General features: G+C 43.1%; 1 protein-coding gene across 8 annotated transcripts; it reads right to left on the reverse strand.

Annotated features, from left to right (window-relative positions):
* Positions 1-1,022: 1,022 nt before the first annotated feature.
* Positions 1,023-6,641, reverse strand: LOC125539449. 8 transcript variants are annotated; one of them, XR_007296887.1, is made up of 4 exons: positions 6,060-6,575; positions 3,628-3,740; positions 2,525-3,020; positions 1,023-1,079 (listed from the first exon to the last, which is right to left on the reverse strand). XR_007296887.1 is itself a non-coding variant. In XM_048702904.1 (4 exons), exons 2-4 carry the CDS (start codon positions 3,711-3,713, stop codon positions 2,237-2,239), a joined length of 573 nt encoding a protein of 190 aa, XP_048558861.1. In that variant the 5' UTR covers positions 3,714-3,740; positions 6,060-6,590; the 3' UTR covers positions 2,058-2,236. The 8 variants fall into 8 exon arrangements, 1 of the variants encoding a protein (XP_048558861.1); XR_007296886.1 differs by lacking the exon at positions 1,023-1,079 and adding an exon at positions 1,120-1,546 and having other exon boundaries at positions 6,060-6,570; XR_007296888.1 differs by lacking the exon at positions 1,023-1,079 and having other exon boundaries at positions 2,058-2,660; positions 2,897-3,020; positions 3,641-3,740; positions 6,060-6,641.
* Positions 6,642-18,378: the final 11,737 nt, after the last annotated feature.

Raw genomic sequence — 18,378 nt, forward strand, 5'->3', positions numbered from 1 at the left:
CCCGGGGCCATAGATTTCACTAGTGGCTTCTCTCAAGAGCATAAGTATTCTATGGTGGGTGAACAAATTACTGTTGAGCAATTGACAGAATTGAGCATAGTTATGAGAATATCTAGGTATGATCATGTATATAGGCATCACGTCCGAGACAAGTAGACCGACTCCTGCCTCCATCTACTACTATTACTCCACTCATCGACCGCTATCCAGCATGCATCTAGAGTATTAAGTTCAAGAAAACAGAGTAACGCCTTAAGCAAGATGACATGATGTAGAGAGATAAATTCATGCAATATGATAAAAACCCCATCTTGTTATCCTCGATGGCAACAATACAATACGTGCCTTGCTGCCCCTACTGTCACTGGGAAAGGACACCGCAAGATTGAACCCAAAGCTAAGTACTTCTCCCATTGCAAGAAAAACCAATCTAGTAGGCCAAACCAAACTGATAGTTCAAAGAGACTTGCAAAGATAACCAATCATACATAAAAGAATTCAGAGAAGATTCAAATGTTGTTCATAGATAAACTTGATCATAAACCCACAATTCATCGGTCTCAACAAACACACCGCAAAAAGATTACATCGAATAGATCTCCACGAGAGAGGGGGAGAACATTGTATTGAGATCCAAAAAGAGAGAAGAAGCCATCTAGCAACTAACCATGGACCCGAAGGTCTGAGGTAAACTACTCACACTTCATCGGATGGGCTATGGTGATGATGTAGAAGCCCTCCGTGGTGGATTCCCCTTCCAGCGGAGCTCTGGAACAGGCCCCAAAATGGGATCTCGTGGGTACAGAAGGTTGCGGCGATAGAATTAGGTTTTTGGCTCTGTATCTGATCGTTTGGGGGTACGTAGGTATATATAGAAGGAAGGAGTACGTCGGTGGAGCTTCGGGGGGCCCACGAGGCAGGGGGGCGCGCCCTAGGGGGGCGCCCTCCACCCTCATGTCCGCCTCTCTTCTTTCTTGACGTGGGGTCCAAGTCTCCTGGATCATATTCGGTGAGAAAATCACGTTCCCGAAGGTTTCATTGCGTTTGGACTCTGTTTGATATTCCGTTTCTTCGAAACACTGAAATAGGCAAAAAACAGCAATTCTGGGCTAAACCTCCGGTTAATAGGTTAGTCCCAAAAGTAATATAAAAGTGGAAAATAAAGCCCAATATAGTCCAAAACAGTAGATAATATAGTATAGAGCAATCAAAAATTATAGATACGTTGGAGACGTATCAATGCACACCATAATATCCACTTTTATTCTTAAAACATGTTCATTGTCTAACAAATTGAATAATTTATCTGCATGTATACAGTAAAGTCTAGGAAATAGTCTATAGTATGTAGATATTTGAAGCAAGCAAGTAGCTAATAAATAGCTGAATATGAAGCTCCATAGGTCATTTGTTGATCCTGGCCACTATACCCTTCATCACATCTAGTGCCATCACCATGCCTAACGGTGTTGTCCCTGTGAGCATTGTCCCCGAAATTGATGGCTTCCCCTTCCATCAACATATTAATTCTGCTAAGTTGAAAAATCTACAAACATGTAATTTGTCACCATTCATATGAGTGTAGTGACAATGGTTATAGCTAAGTATTGGGATATGAGATTCATTGGCAAAGTACGGACCACAAAAAATATTTAGAACCGACAAAAGAAAGGGGTTAATATTGCATAATTTTCACCTTTAAGAGTGCCACCTCATTACATACATGAACTTTACATGAATTAAAAAGGATGGGTTTCTTTACTTTAGTTCATCCCCTGTATAGAAATATAATGACTACATCTACTAATAATCTACGAAATAGATAAATCCCAAATGTTCCATTTTTAAGCATGCTAATCCGAACACTTTGCATGGCAACTTTAGTTAAGGCGATGTTGACAAACATGGCAATTTTCTGACAAAAAATCGAACCGGAACAAAGTTGCCATGTGTTAACAACTAAAGTTGTCACCTCGCAGCAACTAAAGTTGCCATCAAAAACCGTTCGGGATGACATGCTTAAATTCCGAACGTTCGAGATTTATTGAGGTCCATGATCTAATGGTTCCAACAAATAGTTTTTTTCTGGTTGACAACATGGAAAGTTGTGTCTGAACTACAACTATAAGGAAATTGACTAAAAGATGAACAATCACCTACAAAAACATGCATCTATATAGTGCAGGAGCAACGGAATGTGTTGCATCTGCTCCAAACTCTTGCTCTCATGCTGAAGTTATCTACATGTATATACAATGAAATCTATGAAATAGAGACAATAGAACCTTAATTCCTATAGTATGTAGACATTTGAAGCAAGCAAGTAGCTAACAAATAACTGAATATGAAGCTCCACATGTCATTTGTTGATCCTGACCACTCGTGGCTTTCTGTTACCTATGGGCATCCACAAAAAGTAATTTTCTTCTAGTATACTACTACCTTGCTTGGCTTAGCAAGTAATGTTGGAGGAATCAAGAAGGTACATACATGAGATGAATTTTGAAGAAGGATGGGACCTCACCTGACTGAAGGCGCACTGCAAGAGGGTTTCCTTGCCCCTGGTGGCCTCGGCGATCTCCGACAGCTGGTCCGCGAAGCCATCGCTGGCTTAGTGGTGCGACCCGGCGATCTACGCATCACAGATCCTCTCCTTGTCCCTACAGAAACCCCAAAGCACCCACTGCAGACTGAAGGATTGGATTCATAGAACACACACTGATCAACAGCGAACACGCACATGGAGTTGCAGCGGTAGAGGAGGGAGAAAGATAAGATATCTGCGCGCCAGGAGATGAGGAGAGAAGTGGAGGCGCCGGCGCTAGGAGATTTCAAAAGAGAACACCACTCTCCAGATCTCGCCCGTCTGCCGCACCGACTTCGCTCTGATTTGTACCTTACGGTCGCCGTGTCTGCTCCCGTGACGCGCCGATCTGCTGCCGATCGCTCTGCTCCTTTGCGGACGTTGCCGAGGCGAAGGATGGAGATGGGAGGACCGGAGGAGGCGGTGGCGGCAACAGCTGAAAGGGAGTGAATAGCAAAAAACTATCACACTACGGGTCATTAGGGATGTAAATGGTACGGATAATTTCCATTCCGAATCCGCATCCGCATCCTTTTTAAGGATATGGTATGCACTTTCCCCAATTCATGGATACGGATGCGGATACAGATTTTTGTCAAGCGGATAGCCGATGAATATGATAGCGGATATGGTATCAATAATATTCGAGGGATGTGGATTATCCGGCGTTATCAAATAGGATTATCCAATAAATTTGGTCCAATCGACAAGCCCAAATACCCAATTAGGCCACTGATTAAAATCACCACATATAAATATCATATAACCCCAACCCTAATAGCATCGTGGTACGACTGTACACATCACATGTACGTACAAGTCTAGCCAATTGAATTGAAAACACATACTGTACAAGCTCACTTACCTAATATTTAAATAGATTTTTATTATGGACTAGAGAACACTATGAAACTATGATGTCTAATGTCTTGCATGCTGCAGCGTGTAAGCTATTAATTTCATTGATCAGTGACAATTGATTGGTTATTTATATATTGTTCTTCTTTGCATAGATCATGATAGATATTAGGGAAAATACGTACATAGATTTAATACCCGTTTTCAGTCCGAGTCCGCTCCGCTTCCGCTCCGAATCCGTAGTCCGGATAATCGGTATTCGAATCCGCATCCGGTCATCCTCCGATCCGCGCTGAATCTGACAAAAAAATATGGTCAAGGATATGGTAAAGACATTATCCTATCCGATCCGATCCGTTTACATCCGGGTCATCGTTCCAAAAAACTACCACTTTTTTAACCTTTTCAAAAAACTACCACAAAATTGTTTTGTTGTTCCAAAAAAACCAAATGACCATCTAATTTAGAATTAATCCCGTTTATGACAGGTCGGGCCCGCTCCTAAACAGACCGTTTGTTTGACCATTTAACTTACAGCTGGGTCCCACATATAAGTAATCTCTCTCTCCCTTATCTCTTCTCTCCCCCTCTCTCTCCCTTATCTCTCAAACCCGAGCGCCACGGCCGCCGCCGCCTGGTCCGGCCACCACCACGCCATGGGGAGCACCTCCGGGCCGGCCACCACCACGGCCGGCGCAGCCATGACCGTCGCCGCCAGGGATGACCACCACCATGCCACGGGGAGCGCGTCCGGGCCAGCCACCACCACGACCAGCGCAACCACAACCTCCACCTCCAGGGCCGACCACCACCACGCCATGGACGCGTCGCCGCCTGCTTAGGTCCGCCCTGCCGTTGGACACGAGCATCCGCCCTGCCCCTGGCCGCGAGCTCGAGCATGGGTGGGGAGCAGCCATGGAGCTCGGGCGGTTCCAGCCCGCCATGGCTGTTGCTTCCCGCCGGCCACGGCCAGAGCTGGATGGCCCTGACGAGCTCGCCGAAATGGTGCTGGCCGGCTCCGGCAACGAACTCCCCGGGAGGACGGGATTGCCTTTATTTTATTTTTTTAGGGACCCGATTGCTTTTATAGTTTGTTTCAGGGACCTGTTTGCTAAAAAATACTTAGGCCCCACCTGTCATAATATGTCAACGGTCAAACTAACGGTCAAATCTAACGGTCAACCTGACGAGTGGACCTGAGCTATCATAATAACGTTTAAAGTTGACCAAAGTAGTCATCAGTGCGACATGGTAGTTTTTTAGAACAGCAGAACAATTTGGGGTAATTTTTTGAAAAGATTAAAAAAGCGGTAGTTTTTTGAAACGATGACCCATAGTGTGGTAGTTTTTTGCTATTCACTCGCTGGAAAGAGAAAAGGAAAGAGGACGCTGGGTGCGGGCTGCGAGGGTCGCTGGCGTTCTGTTTCTTTCCTCCTTCGACACAGTAAAATCGCGACAGTAAAAATTGCCTACATGGATAGCGCAAGCATCCGCCCCTTGCACGTAGGTTAACGAGTCTGATGTCATGTTAGATGTGAGGTATTATCTCACGTCTATAGATGTCATACTAGTGGTTGGAGCGTCACCATATGGCGCCGCTTAAAAAAAAGCTGTGCGCATCTTTTCATTTAAAAAAATACAAAGAATCCTCGCCTCCGTTTAAAAAAACATCTCAGAAAAAAAATCGTCACATTCATCTAAACAAAAGTAAAAAAGAAAAAAAAATTACTACCGCAGCAACACCAACGAGTGACACTTTGCATAAGCCTTCATTAAAAAAATACCGAAGGGCCTCACTGCATCTAAAAAAAGATACATTGAAAAAATAATCCACACATTCATCTAATTTTTTTCCAAAAGATCTCTCACCACGGCGAACCAACTTGCGCCATGTGGCATAGCTGGTTGACCGTCCTTCAGAGCATGGTTAATAATACAACCAACGGGCGGCTATAAGAAGTCGCCATGTCATCTACAGTCAACCTCTTAGCCAACATGTACTCCCTCCATCCGGTAAAGAGTGTGCGTTTGGCTTCAAAATTTGTCCATAAAAGAGTGTACTTCTATTTTTCCAATGCACTTTAAAGTAGGAAAAAATACTTCTCTCATCACACGGTAATCAAGACCAATAACCATCTACACATGGTCTTCTTAATTTCTACATGCACTTAGCTCATTGGATGTTGGTTAATTAAAGAGGAGAGAGATGGTGGCTTGCCTTTTTTCAATGCATTTTTTACTTGACTTCATAATTTGTCCTAAAATCTTTAGATGTTCATTCTTCACCGGACGGAGGGAGTACAATAAGTAAGTTTTAAATGTGTACTAGTTTATTAATAGTTGGTCCACCTTACATCCTCACAAAGTGTGCTGAGTCTCATATTGCAACTGGCTATTAACCAAGAGCCCGCTTCTCTTATCACTTCTCTTCTCTCTCCTCCAACTAAGCATGGATATATTATTATATTCTTTATATTCAGCTTATGTCACCTTACTGTACTTGCTCTCATGCGTAGCTCAATGGTTTTAATAGTCACCTTCGTCTAAAAAAACATCTCAAAATAAATCATCACCTTCATCTAAACAAAAGTAAAAAAAAGGAAAAGGAAAAAATTACCACCGCAGCCTATCAATGAGTGCAACTTTGCATAAGCCTCCATTAAAAAAATACCAGAGGGCCTCCCTGCATCTAAAAAGAAAAAATACATTAAAAAAATAATCCACACCTTCATCTATTTTTTTCCCAAAAGATCTCTCATCACGACTAATCATTTTGCGCCATGTGGCATATCTGGTTGACCGTCCTTCAAAACATGGTTAATAATAGAACCAACGGACCGCTATAAAAAGTCGCCATGTTATCTACAATCAACCTCTTAGCCGACATGTACAATAACAAGTTTTAAATATATACTAGTTTATCAATAGTTGATCCATCTTACATCCTCACAAGGTGTTTTGGGTCTCGTGTTGCAGCTGGCTATTAACCAAGAGTCCGCTTCTCTTATCTCTTGTCTTCTCTCTACTCCAACTAAGTAAGGATATATTCTCTTCGTCCAAAAATACTAGTCATCAAAATGAATAAAAAAAGATGTATCCAAAACTAAAATACATCTAGATACATCCCCTTGTATCCATTTTGATGACAAATATTTCCGGACGAAGGGAGTATTATTATATTCGTTATCTCCTCCAACCAATGCTCTCATGAGTAGCTTAATGCGTTTGATGTTCAGATTCTAAAAAAACACGGGACGAACATATGCAGCTCCGTATATTGTGCCCACGTCGTTGCCCCGCTCCGCCGGGTCGGTGAGACCGCCGCGGTAAAATATGTGCCTCGTAGTCACATCCCAACGGACAACCCCCCCCCACCCCCGATGAATCAGCCGGCCGCAGAGGTTATCTCATCGCTAAATCCTTAGATCCAGTCACTCAGATGCGACGCGACCCTCCTCGATGGGTCGCCGGTCGCCACGCTTCTACATGGCAGAGAACGGTGGATTCCCGCCCAGATCTCGTGCTTTCTTCGGGCGTGTGCCAGCCCGCCCCGCTGCAGGTGGGCAAAGGGGATGCCGCAGGGCCAGAGCCAAACGGCTATGCCGGCCGGGCTAGTGCAAGTCGGTGCCGATGGGATGCCCATGCCGTGTTTGACGTCCCCAATTCCTCCTCGCTCAGTCCAGGTAGGAGGATGGCGACGACTGGTAGCGATCCACGATGGGAACCGCAAGATCGCACGATGCCTGCCACTATGCCGCAGGGCGTTCCATGCTTTGCATCGAGTCCTGTAAGTTTCTACATGACTTGACCTGATGCTATGGAAATATGTTTGTTCTGGTTCGCGAACTCTCTTGTTCTTAATCTAAAAAAAGTCTCGTGTCCTCCACCTTCTGTGTCCTTTCTTATTTATACAGTATTTCATATCATCATATATGTTGACATATGGATATTGATTGAACTCGTTAGGCCATGCTGCAAAAGTAACCTTAGATAGTTTGATTGCGAGTCAGGGACTCAGGGGTATCAAATCACCCGTGGGTTGTCTCATTGTGTTAGTTAAAAATATTGTCTTTCATTGATTTGCTGTTACACATGCACCTAGACGTTCCAGAGTTTTTATCAAGCCAAATTAGTATCTCAACGTCTACATTTAATCAGTTTGTGGCTTCTTCCGCATCTGAAATATGTCTTATAGTTGCTTTATGTACTCCTGTGAAATATATGAATTACATAAGTTTCGTACATGAGATGGTATAGGCGAGGCTTCAAGAATCGCAAAGCAAGCTCCATTGCTTGGTTCCTTTGTCTCTATTTTTCGATCACACATCAGAGCCAAACGCCCCCAACTTCGAGGCTGAAACCTTTTTGACACTATTTGAAATCCGAAAGAAAAACGAAGATAACCAGATATAACCTGCCCAATGGGTATAAAAACTGGCACCACCAGATCCCCTATGACAGTTTGGCTTCGCAAGACTGACTGACCCTTCTAGGCCTTGGCAGCATCTTCACATCCCCTGTGCGCCGGAGGTTCACTCGATCTTCAGGGCCTCAACGCGCTGGGAGCTTGGCGATAGCGCATCCTGCAGATTCTGGGAAGATCATTGGCTGCACGGCAACTCTATCTCCGAGATTGCCCCCCTGATACACACGCTGGTTCCAAAGCGACGTCGTCAGCAGCGTACGGTGCGTGATGGCCTGCTTCACCGGGCTTATATTAGCGACATCCACTGTAGCCTGGGGCCCGAGGCCTTGGTCCAGTACGTTCTTCTGTGGGCTCAGCTTCGCGACTGCCAGCTCTCTATTGGCCCAGACCGCATCACCTGGCGCTAGACCTCCTCTGGCATCTACTCTGCCAAATCTTGCTACAAGGCACTTTTCTCTGGTTCGACCATTGAACCAGCCTGGCGGCTTACTTGCAAGTCGTGGGCTCCTCTCTGCGTCAAGATTTTCCTCTGGCTTGCCTATCAAGGCCGATGTTGGACGGCAGACAGGTTGGCGCGTCGTGGCCTCCCGCACGCCCCTCTCTGCCTGCTATGTGACCAAGAGCCCGAGACCATGCAACATCTACTGGCTGGATGCTCGTTTTCGCGGCAAGTCTGGCATGAGATCCTTTCCTGGTGTCACGCCACTGCCGCCCTCCCTAACCCGGACTACGAGTTCCGCGAGTGGTTCTCTGCTGCCATTCATGGCTCCCCGACTGCCCTTCGCCGAGGGTTCGCCACCATCATCATCCTTACCAACTGGAGACTCTGGAAGCACCGCAATGACTGTGTGTTCAACGCCGCCAACCCCTCTTATTTCCAGACTCTCTGACAGCATCAAGAAGACGCGCGCGCTTGGGTGCACGCCGGGGCCAAGGGGCTTGGCCAGATTATCGATGAGACGTAGGATGCTATGTTAGGGTCGCGCGCGCATCCCCTCTGCTGTGCCTTTGTTTTTCTCATTCACACCATCTCCTTTGCGCATGTGCTCATGAGATCACCCCTGTAACCATCACTCTATTTCCTCCTATCAATACAATGATACGCAAGCCTTTTGCGTATTCACGAAAAAAAAAGTTTGGCACCAACAAACAGAAACATCACATTATTAAACACAACAGCCCTACCCAGTAGCTTTGAGCCAAATATCACCTACAAGAGACTGAAAGTAAAACAAAAGAAACATTAGTCAGTTCTATCACGTTGTTGACATTTCTTCATAGATGTCCACCCAGATATTAGGCTTCACCAGAGCACCCCCAACTTTCTAGAGCTGTTCTGAAAATAGTACGAAATCGAACTTCCACCTCCTACATTGTTGCATCAGGGATAAATTTGTAACAATCATGTCATTTCTTATGTTCCAAATGGATCAGAACACAGCAGCGCATCCAGATGAAAACATGTCTGTAGTGTCCCACTAGAATGACGGCCTAGAATGGGGTAGTGGCGGATAAACAAACAGCAAGCTTATCATGTGTTGAATAAGACATTATACCATGTTTTGAATAAGACAGCATAAAACTCAACAGCAGTGGGCTTGACATTCAAGAGACTGTAGATGCATTTCTCATGTTAGCTAGATTTTGACAGCAAACAAGCATGCAATTCAAAGAAAAACTATGCGAAATAAATGCAGTCAGCGCAACCAGATAAAGACGAAGCTCAATGCTTGTCAATTTGACATGAAACCATTTCATCATAGTGCACATACTATAAATACTAGTTTACTAATGGGCACCCCATACAGTGATACAGGAGCAGGTTATCACATGAAGCAGTACCAAATCACCCATCAGTTTCTGGCGTCTTCTCTAAAATAAATCTAACATTCATACAACTTGAGAAATGCATTACTGAAAGAAACCCTATGTTGGATTAACATTCAAATGAGCATATGAACAATGTTAGATGCTTTAAGTTGAATGCTAGAGACCATGACAGTAACTAGATGAGTTTAATGTTATACATTGACTGATAGAAAGTTCCGATGAAGTTTGAAAAAATGAAGCATGGCTGCAATGGCGTGTCATAAAGAAAGAACAATTTTTTGGATCTTATGCAATGTTTTCCTTCACAATGGGTTGTAACTCTAACCATGATCTGAAATGCAATTTATCATGCTTAGTTATTCACATAATGCAATTGTAAGCATCAAAGTAACTAAATGACACATATCTGGAGGGTCACACTATACATAAAATGGCAACGGAACTTCATTTTGCTGTTGACGTTTAGCTGAACATTATGCATCAGGTTATAGACAACAAGACGTGATTTGAGTTACTCCTTACATACCTGGAATGTTCCTATTGTATATGATAAAGATAAGCATCTTTTTAGCTTCATCCAAAGCAGCCTCCAAACTTTCAAGATCTGGTGATGGTCTACCAGCAAGTACATCGGTGCATATATCAGCGTCATTGATGAACTTTTGTATTGGATCAGACAGGAATGAAATCATGCAGTATTGATTTGCCTTGGACCAGAGAAGGTTATAGTTGACAACTGTGAAATCGATACTCAGATCATGCTCAGCATTAGGTGGAATGTATCCCACCTTCTCATCAGGGCATTGCATCTCCACTTCCATTGGCAGTACATATGGTTCGACTTAAGGTTGAGCATCGCCCATCAACTTCCCAACAGCATATGAGAAGTTATGAGATAATATATCTGAATCCTGCATAAGCTCATGCAGTTGATAGGCATCACCAAGAGGCATATACACCATCACCGTGACATGAAGAGAAGAAGGCAATATAGGGGCAGCTACTGTCTGTCCATAAGTTCTGCATCTAGTGACAAAAGGGTCAAATTTTGAAGCCCTGATCCATTTAGTAGAGCCTCCTTCCTGAGTTCCCACGCTCCATGAGAACGGGATAACCTCGTTGTCAGGGTACTCAAAAACTTGTAGTGGGACTTTGGCATTAAAGCAGTCTGGTGGTATATCATCATACATGACAGAAGCCATGTCCTGAAGATGCTCCATAGCCTACAATTATAAACACTGCATTAATATATACTTGATGTTGCCATTTTAGAGAAACTACTAGTGGGGCAGCATAACAGGGTCAACCTCAAGTCTGAACATACACGCAACATGCATAATTTGTATAGTATGAACTCCAATATATGCCTGCACATGAACACTCACACATCTCTGATATGTTGTCTTACGGATAGCACATAACATGACATGATGCAGAGCACGGCAGCATCGGATCGAAAAATTAGAAAAGGGTCTGGAACACAACATTTGCAATACATTTTGTACATATAGAAACAGACATGAATTGAACAAAAAGTTCTGTATTGCATTGTTCTCACAACGCAACAAAATATAAGATAACAAGCTTTTTTGGAGAAACACGCTGAGTAATTTATACATCTATCCACTGTCTTAAAACATAAACCCATTGTAAAGAGGGAAAGAACCAACAAGTTTCTAAAGGTCACCTAGTTTTTAGGACAAAACAGGTCTGTTTTAGCATATAGATCCACTCCCGTGAATACTAGCTACACGGGTGATTCAATAGAAGATCCATTCACCTTCTACACTATCAATCCACTGCCGTACAGAAGCAAAAACATCCAAAGATATTGGATATCGGACCAGATGATTTGAGTAACACAGCTTAATCAGAGTATAATCCCAGTAAAAGCATACATGATTGAGCAACTCATAGCACAAACTGGCTAGGGTTTCCCGGGGATTACCAGATCAAGTGGCAGCGGCAGGCTGTGATGTACTGGGATCTCCCGATCGCCATCGGGGGTGTGGTCAGGTACATGCTCTTTCAGTTGAGAGACATGGAATACTGGGTGAATCAGAGCTTCATCGGGTAGCTGCAATTTGTATGCAGCTAGTCCAATTCTTTCCAGGATTTCAAAAGGACCAAAGAACTTGAGGGCCAATTTTGGACAAGGCCTGTTGGCCACTGAATGTTGAGCATAGGGTTGTAACTTGAGGTACACCTTTGTCGCCAACTAAAACTCTCTTTCCACTTCTTTGTTGTCAACATAATGTTTGATCGACAAACATTATGTTGACATCTCAAAGAACATCTCTTGAGAGCTCAGACCAGGATCAAACATTATATTGACCAACAAAGAAGTGAAAGAGAGTTTCAAACATTATGTTGACATCTCAAAGAACATCTCTTGAGAGCTCAGACCAGGATCAAACATTATGTTGACCAACAAAGAAGTAAAAGAGAGTTTCAGGTTGGCGACAAGGTGTACCTCAAGTTACAACCCTATGCTCAACATTCAGTGGCCAACAGGCCTTGTCCAAAATTGGCCCTCAAGTTCTTTGGTCCTTTTGAAATCCTGGAAAGAATTGGACTAGCTGCATACAAATTGCAGCTACCCGATGAAGCTCTGATTCACCCAGTATTCCATGTCTCTCAACTGAAAGAGCATGTACCTGACCACACCCCCGATGGCGATCGGGAGATCCCAGTACATCACAGCCTGCCGCTGCCACTTGATCTGGTAATCCCCGGGAAACCCTAGCCAGTTTGTGCTATGAGTTGCTCAATCATGTATGCTTTTACTGGGATTATACTCTGATTAAGCTGTGTTACTCAAATCATCTGGTCCGATATCCAATATCTTTGGATGTTTTTGCTTCTGTACGGCAGTGGATTGATAGTGTAGAAGGTGAATGGATCTTCAATTGAATCACCCGTGTAGCTAGTATTCACGGGAGTGGATCTATATGCTAAAACAGACCTGTTTTGTCCTAAAAACTAGGTGACCTTTAGAAACTTGTTGGTTCTTTCCCTCTTTACAATGGGTTTATGTTTTAAGACAGTGGATAGATGTATAAATTACTCAGCGTGTTTCTCCAAAAAAGCTTGTTATCTTATATTTTGTTGCGTTGTGAGAACAATGCAATACAGAACTTTTTGTTCAATTCATGTCTGTTTCTATATGTACAAAATGTATTGCAAATGTTGTGTTCCAGACCCTTTTCTAATTTTTCGATCCGATGCTGCCGTGCTCTGCATCATGTCATGTTATGTGCTATCCGTAAGACAACATATCAGAGATGTGTGAGTGTTCATGTGCAGGCATATATTGGAGTTCATACTATACAAATTATGCATGTTGCGTGTATGTTCAGACTTGAGGTTGACCCTGTTATGCTGCCCCACTAGTAGTTTCTCTAAAATGGCAACATCAAGTATATATTAATGCAGTGTTTATAATTGTAGGCTATGGAGCATCTTCAGGACATGGCTTCTGTCATGTATGATGATATACCACCAGACTGCTTTAATGCCAAAGTCCCACTACAAGTTTTTGAGTACCCTGACAACGAGGTTATCCCGTTCTCATGGAGCGTGGGAACTCAGGAAGGAGGCTCTACTAAATGGATCAGGGCTTCAAAATTTGACCCTTTTGTCACTAGATGCAAGAACTTATGGACAGACAGTAGCTGCCCCTATATTGCCTTCTTCTCTTCATGTCACGGTGATGGTGTATATGCCTCTTGGTGATGCCTATCAACTGCATGGGCTTATGCAGGATTCAGATATATTATCTGATAACTTCTCATATGATGTTGGGAAGTTGATGGGCGATGCTCAACCTCAAGTCGAACCATATGTACTGCCAATGGAAGTGGAGATGCAATGCCCTGATGAGAAGGTGGGATACATTCCACCTAATGCTGAGCATGATCTGAGTATCGGTTTCACAGTTGTCAACTATAACCTTCTCTGGTCCAAGGCAAATCAATACTGCATGATTTCATTCCTGTCTGATCCAATACAAAAGTTCATCAATGACGCTGATATATGCACCGATGTACTTGCTGGTAGACCATCACCAGATCTTGAAAGTTTGGAGGCTGCTTTGGATGAAGCTAAAAAGATGCTTATCTTTATCATGTACAATAGGAACATTCCAGGTATGTAAGGAGTAACTCAAGTCACGTCTTGTTGTCTATAACCTGATGCATAATGTTCAGCTAAACATCAACAGCAAAATGAAGTTCCGTTGCCATTTTATGTATAGTGCGACCCTCCAGATATGTGTCATTTAGTTACTTTGATGCTTACAATTGCATTATGTGAATAACTAAGCATGATAAATTGCATTTCAGATCATGGTAGAGTTACAACCCATTGTGAAGGAAAACATTGCATAAGATCCAAAAAATTGTTCTTTCTTTATGACACGCCATTGCAGCCATGCTTCATTTTTTCAAACTTCATCGGAACTTTCTATCAGTCAATGTATAACATTAAACTCATCTAGTTACTGTCATGCATCTCTAGCATTCAACTTAAAGCATCTATCATTGTTCATATGCTCATTTGGATGTTAATCCAACATAGGGTTTCTTTCAGTAATGCATTTCTCAAGTTGTATGGATGTTAGATTTATTTTAGAGAAGACGCCAGAAACTGATGGGTGATTTGGTACTGCTTCATGTGATAACCTGCTCCTGTATCACTGTATGGGGTGCCCATTAGTAAACTAGTATTTATAGTATGTGCACTATGATGAAATGGTTTCATGTCAAATTGACAAGCATTGAGCTTCGTCTTTATCTGGTTGCGCTGACTGCATTTATTTCGCATAGTTTTTCTTTGAATTGCATGCTTGTTTGCTGTCAAAATCTAGCTAACATGAGAAATGCATCTACAGTCTCTTGAATGTCAAGCCCACTGCTGTTGAGTTTTATGCTGTCTTATTCAAAACATGATATAATGTCTTATTCAACACATGATAAGCTTGCTGTTTGTTTATTGTAGAGGCACACAACGTTTTACTGGAAATGTTTCCTGAAGTACATAATACTGTTTACTTGGACTGTCAACATTGCCAACACCCAAATGCTGCTGTGCATGAAGATTCCCCTGAGACTGTTGAGAGGCTAAATGAAGCACTTGAAAATCTCGGATATCAAGATTATGATCTCCATCACTCTGTTGAAGCTGCACAGTATAATCTGATGGCTGTAAGGGTAGACTGGAATATGGGAAACACTGCCAAAGTGCGTCAGTTGCTTTTGCACTTGCAAGGAAAGAGTTTAGTGATGCTCTGAAGCCCATCATCCACAATATGACAATTGCCACGGAGAAGCTGACGTTAATGGGAGGTTAGTCATATAGTCTGATCTAATGTTTTTATTTTACTCTTATGGTCTTTATATTCTCATTTAACTCTATGATTTCTGTTAATTTCAGTCCCAAGTGTGGATGATAGTGATGGCGAAGATGGGTTTTTCGAACTGAACTGAGCCTAGTGTCAAGCAAACATGAGTAGATGACCACTGAAGGAGGTGTATCTGAATGGGTTGTGTCCCATTTCATATTGTCTGCAGTTTTGTTCTCATTTTAAATCAGTAATAACAGAGTTGGCAGCCATAAGAGAATTGAATCACAATGTACTCCCTCTATCAAAATATAAGATGTTTTTTGACTGTAAAAAAACGTCTTATATTTTGATACGCAGGTTGTAGTTTCAGAACAAATACAAGGGCCTCTTGATACATGTGCTGGTAGTAATTTTGCAGTTCCTTATCATGTTCGTAGGGAGTTCTTAATGCAAACGGAAGTGTATGGTAGTCATTTCACAGTTCTAGCATGCTTTAGGAAGCAAAATAGTTCTTACTGCAGTTCTCATCAAACTTAAAATTTCATGTACTTTCATATCATATTATGTATGAGACTAGTAAGTGGTAAGAATCATTTTTCCCTTTTTTTTCAATTTGTGTGTTGATATTTAGCGTCAGCAAGCTATTTATATAGTGAGTATAGTTCTTGCCATTGCTGTGCTTGGGTTTATCCTATTCTGCGTACTGCTCCTAGCGGAATAGTGCCTGAATTGCACACCCCTCCAGTGACATGGGCTGCTGGGCCGGTACATTGTTGTCGATTTTGCATTTTGTATTTTTGAATTTCTTTTGCTCCATTGTTTTTTATGTTTCTTTTGTGTTTTCCTCTATTTCTCAACTTAATTTATAATTATCTTCTAAACTTTGTGAACAAGTTTTTGGAATTATAATTATTTTAAAATTAAATGAATATTTCCTTTTTTGAACATTTTAGAATACTGAAGATCATTATTTAAATTTGTGAACACTTTTGATTTCATGATCATTTTTTAAGTCAGTAAGAAACCGGCTTTTCTGAATGAGTAGTTTATTTTTAACCGTTTTTCCCCAGTTGCATAGAGTGAATACCCCTCATCTGGGGTGTCTTTCTCCACTGGTTACCTGAATGGGTTTTCTTTCTTTTTGTTTTTCATTTATGTTGGTTTCTTTATTTTTACTAGTAAATGTGTCCATGCATTGCGCCGGGAAAAATAAATGATCACATGCCTTAAGCGACCAATTTGTGTTGCCACTTTTCCTGTTTGCCATCGTCGCTGATGATGGGATGATTTTGTTGGTGCCCGCAGTCACAAATGAGATATACTCCCTTCGTCCGAAAAAACTTGTCCCAAGCTTGTATTTCAAAAGGTCTTTTACATTTGTGTCCCTAACTTGAACCCACTACTCACATTTATCCCTAATTTCGAAGTCTGCTCAAATTTGCCCCTCTGCCGTTAAGTGACCTTACAGAAATGCCTTTCCGTTTTGTTTCCGTCCGGTCAAAGGGGTTTGACCGTCCATGGGGCGTTTGTTGGACATTTTGCCCTTGCCTCCATGTGCCACTTACATGTGGGACCCAATCAAAAATAAATAAAAAGGAAAAGGAAAAACTCTCCCTCTCACCCTCTCTCTCACACACTTACATGTGGGCCCCAAACAAAATAGATAAATAAAAAAACCCCTTCCACCTCTCTCCCCTACCTCACGACTTCTCTGTCTCACCTCCGGCGAGCGCCGACAGGCCGGATTGTGCGTCGTCGGCACCAGCTCCCCACGCGCCGCAACCCTCCCTCCATTCCATTCTCCCTCTCCCTCCCTTCCTTCCTCTCCCTCCCTCTCCCGTGACTGTGCCCTGGACTAGCGACGTGCTCTAGTGACCAAAGCCAAGGTGACGATGGACGAAATCGCAACTCCGACGACCAACTTGTTGACGAAGAGTATAGTTCGGACGAGTGCACTGGGGCACGTCCAGTGGTACCAACAGAGTGTGAAGGGGTGGTCGGAGTCGACTGCAGCGACGAGCTAGGCGGCGGCCGACGGCGGCGCTCAACGAACTCGAGAAGGCGGCCATGGATCCAGTGGTTTAGGGGTCTGGGCGACATCTTAGGGGCACCACGAACACGACCGAGACATTGATTTGTGGTTTAGCAGCACAGGGGCGGCGAATCGATGATGGCGCTCCGGCGGTTGCAGACGAGAAAGATGGTCGATCCGGTCATGTTTGCAAGGTCCTGCTCGAGCTGCTCCTAGGAGTAGACAGAAGTCGAGGCGTGCACATCTCCTGGATAGATTTTCAGCCGTCTGTGAGGACAATGACCGCGACAATGGCGAAGGTCACGACGACGGCCGTCCTGGGATGCGGCTGAGGGGAGGAGAGCGAGCGGGGGAAGGGAGGGAAAGTTAGCTAGGGTTGTCCAAGGGCCTGCCGGCGTCGCTAAGTAGCCCTACTCGAGCTACTACGGCGGCAACTGTCGAGCAACGGGCGACGGTGGCGCGCGCCGGCGCGTGCAGTCGATGAGCTGACGAAGACGACGACTGGGGGAGATGGGTGGGCCTGGCGATATGCACATGGGCCGAAAGTGCACATTGCACTTGGGCCAAAAGGTAAGCACTCTCTTTCTTCTCTTTAATTTCTGTTTTATTTTTCTTCAGGGGTAAAAATGTCCAACAAACTCCCCATAGACGGTCAAGCCCCTTTGACTGGACGGAAACGGAACAGAAGGGCATTTTTGTAGGGTCACTTAACGGCAGAGGGGCAAATTTGAGCAGACTTTGAAATTAGGGGCATATCTGAGTAGGTGGTTCGACTTAGGGACAGAAATGCAAATGGCCCTTTCAAATGAATGTATCTAGCACTAATTTGATGCTAGATACATCCATATAAGGGACAAGTTTTTCCGGACGGAGGGAGTACAACGCCTCATACGTCATTGTAGATAGGTCACCACATCCAAGATACATCGTAACAAACAATGTTGACCCCTTGATGTTTCATTAAATTTTTCATTGCACAAATGTCGTTTTAGTTATAACTTACTCCCTTTGTTTCTAAATATAAGCCTTTCTTGAGATTCCACTATAGGGACTACATTCAAATGTATATAGACGTCTTTTAGAGTATAGGTTCACTCATTTTGCTCCGTATGTAGTCTATACTGAAATCTCTTAAAAGACCTGTACTCCCTCCGTTCTTAAATATTTGTCTTTCTAAAAATTTCAACAAGTGACTACATATGGAGCAAAATGAGTGAATCTACACTCTAAAATATGTCTATATACATCCATATGTGATAGTCCATTTGAAATCTCTAAAAAGACAAATATTTAGGAACGGAGGG

Source organism: Triticum urartu, chromosome 2 (genome assembly GCF_003073215.2).
Source record: "Triticum urartu cultivar G1812 chromosome 2, Tu2.1, whole genome shotgun sequence".
NCBI lineage: Eukaryota > Viridiplantae > Streptophyta > Magnoliopsida > Poales > Poaceae > Triticum > Triticum urartu.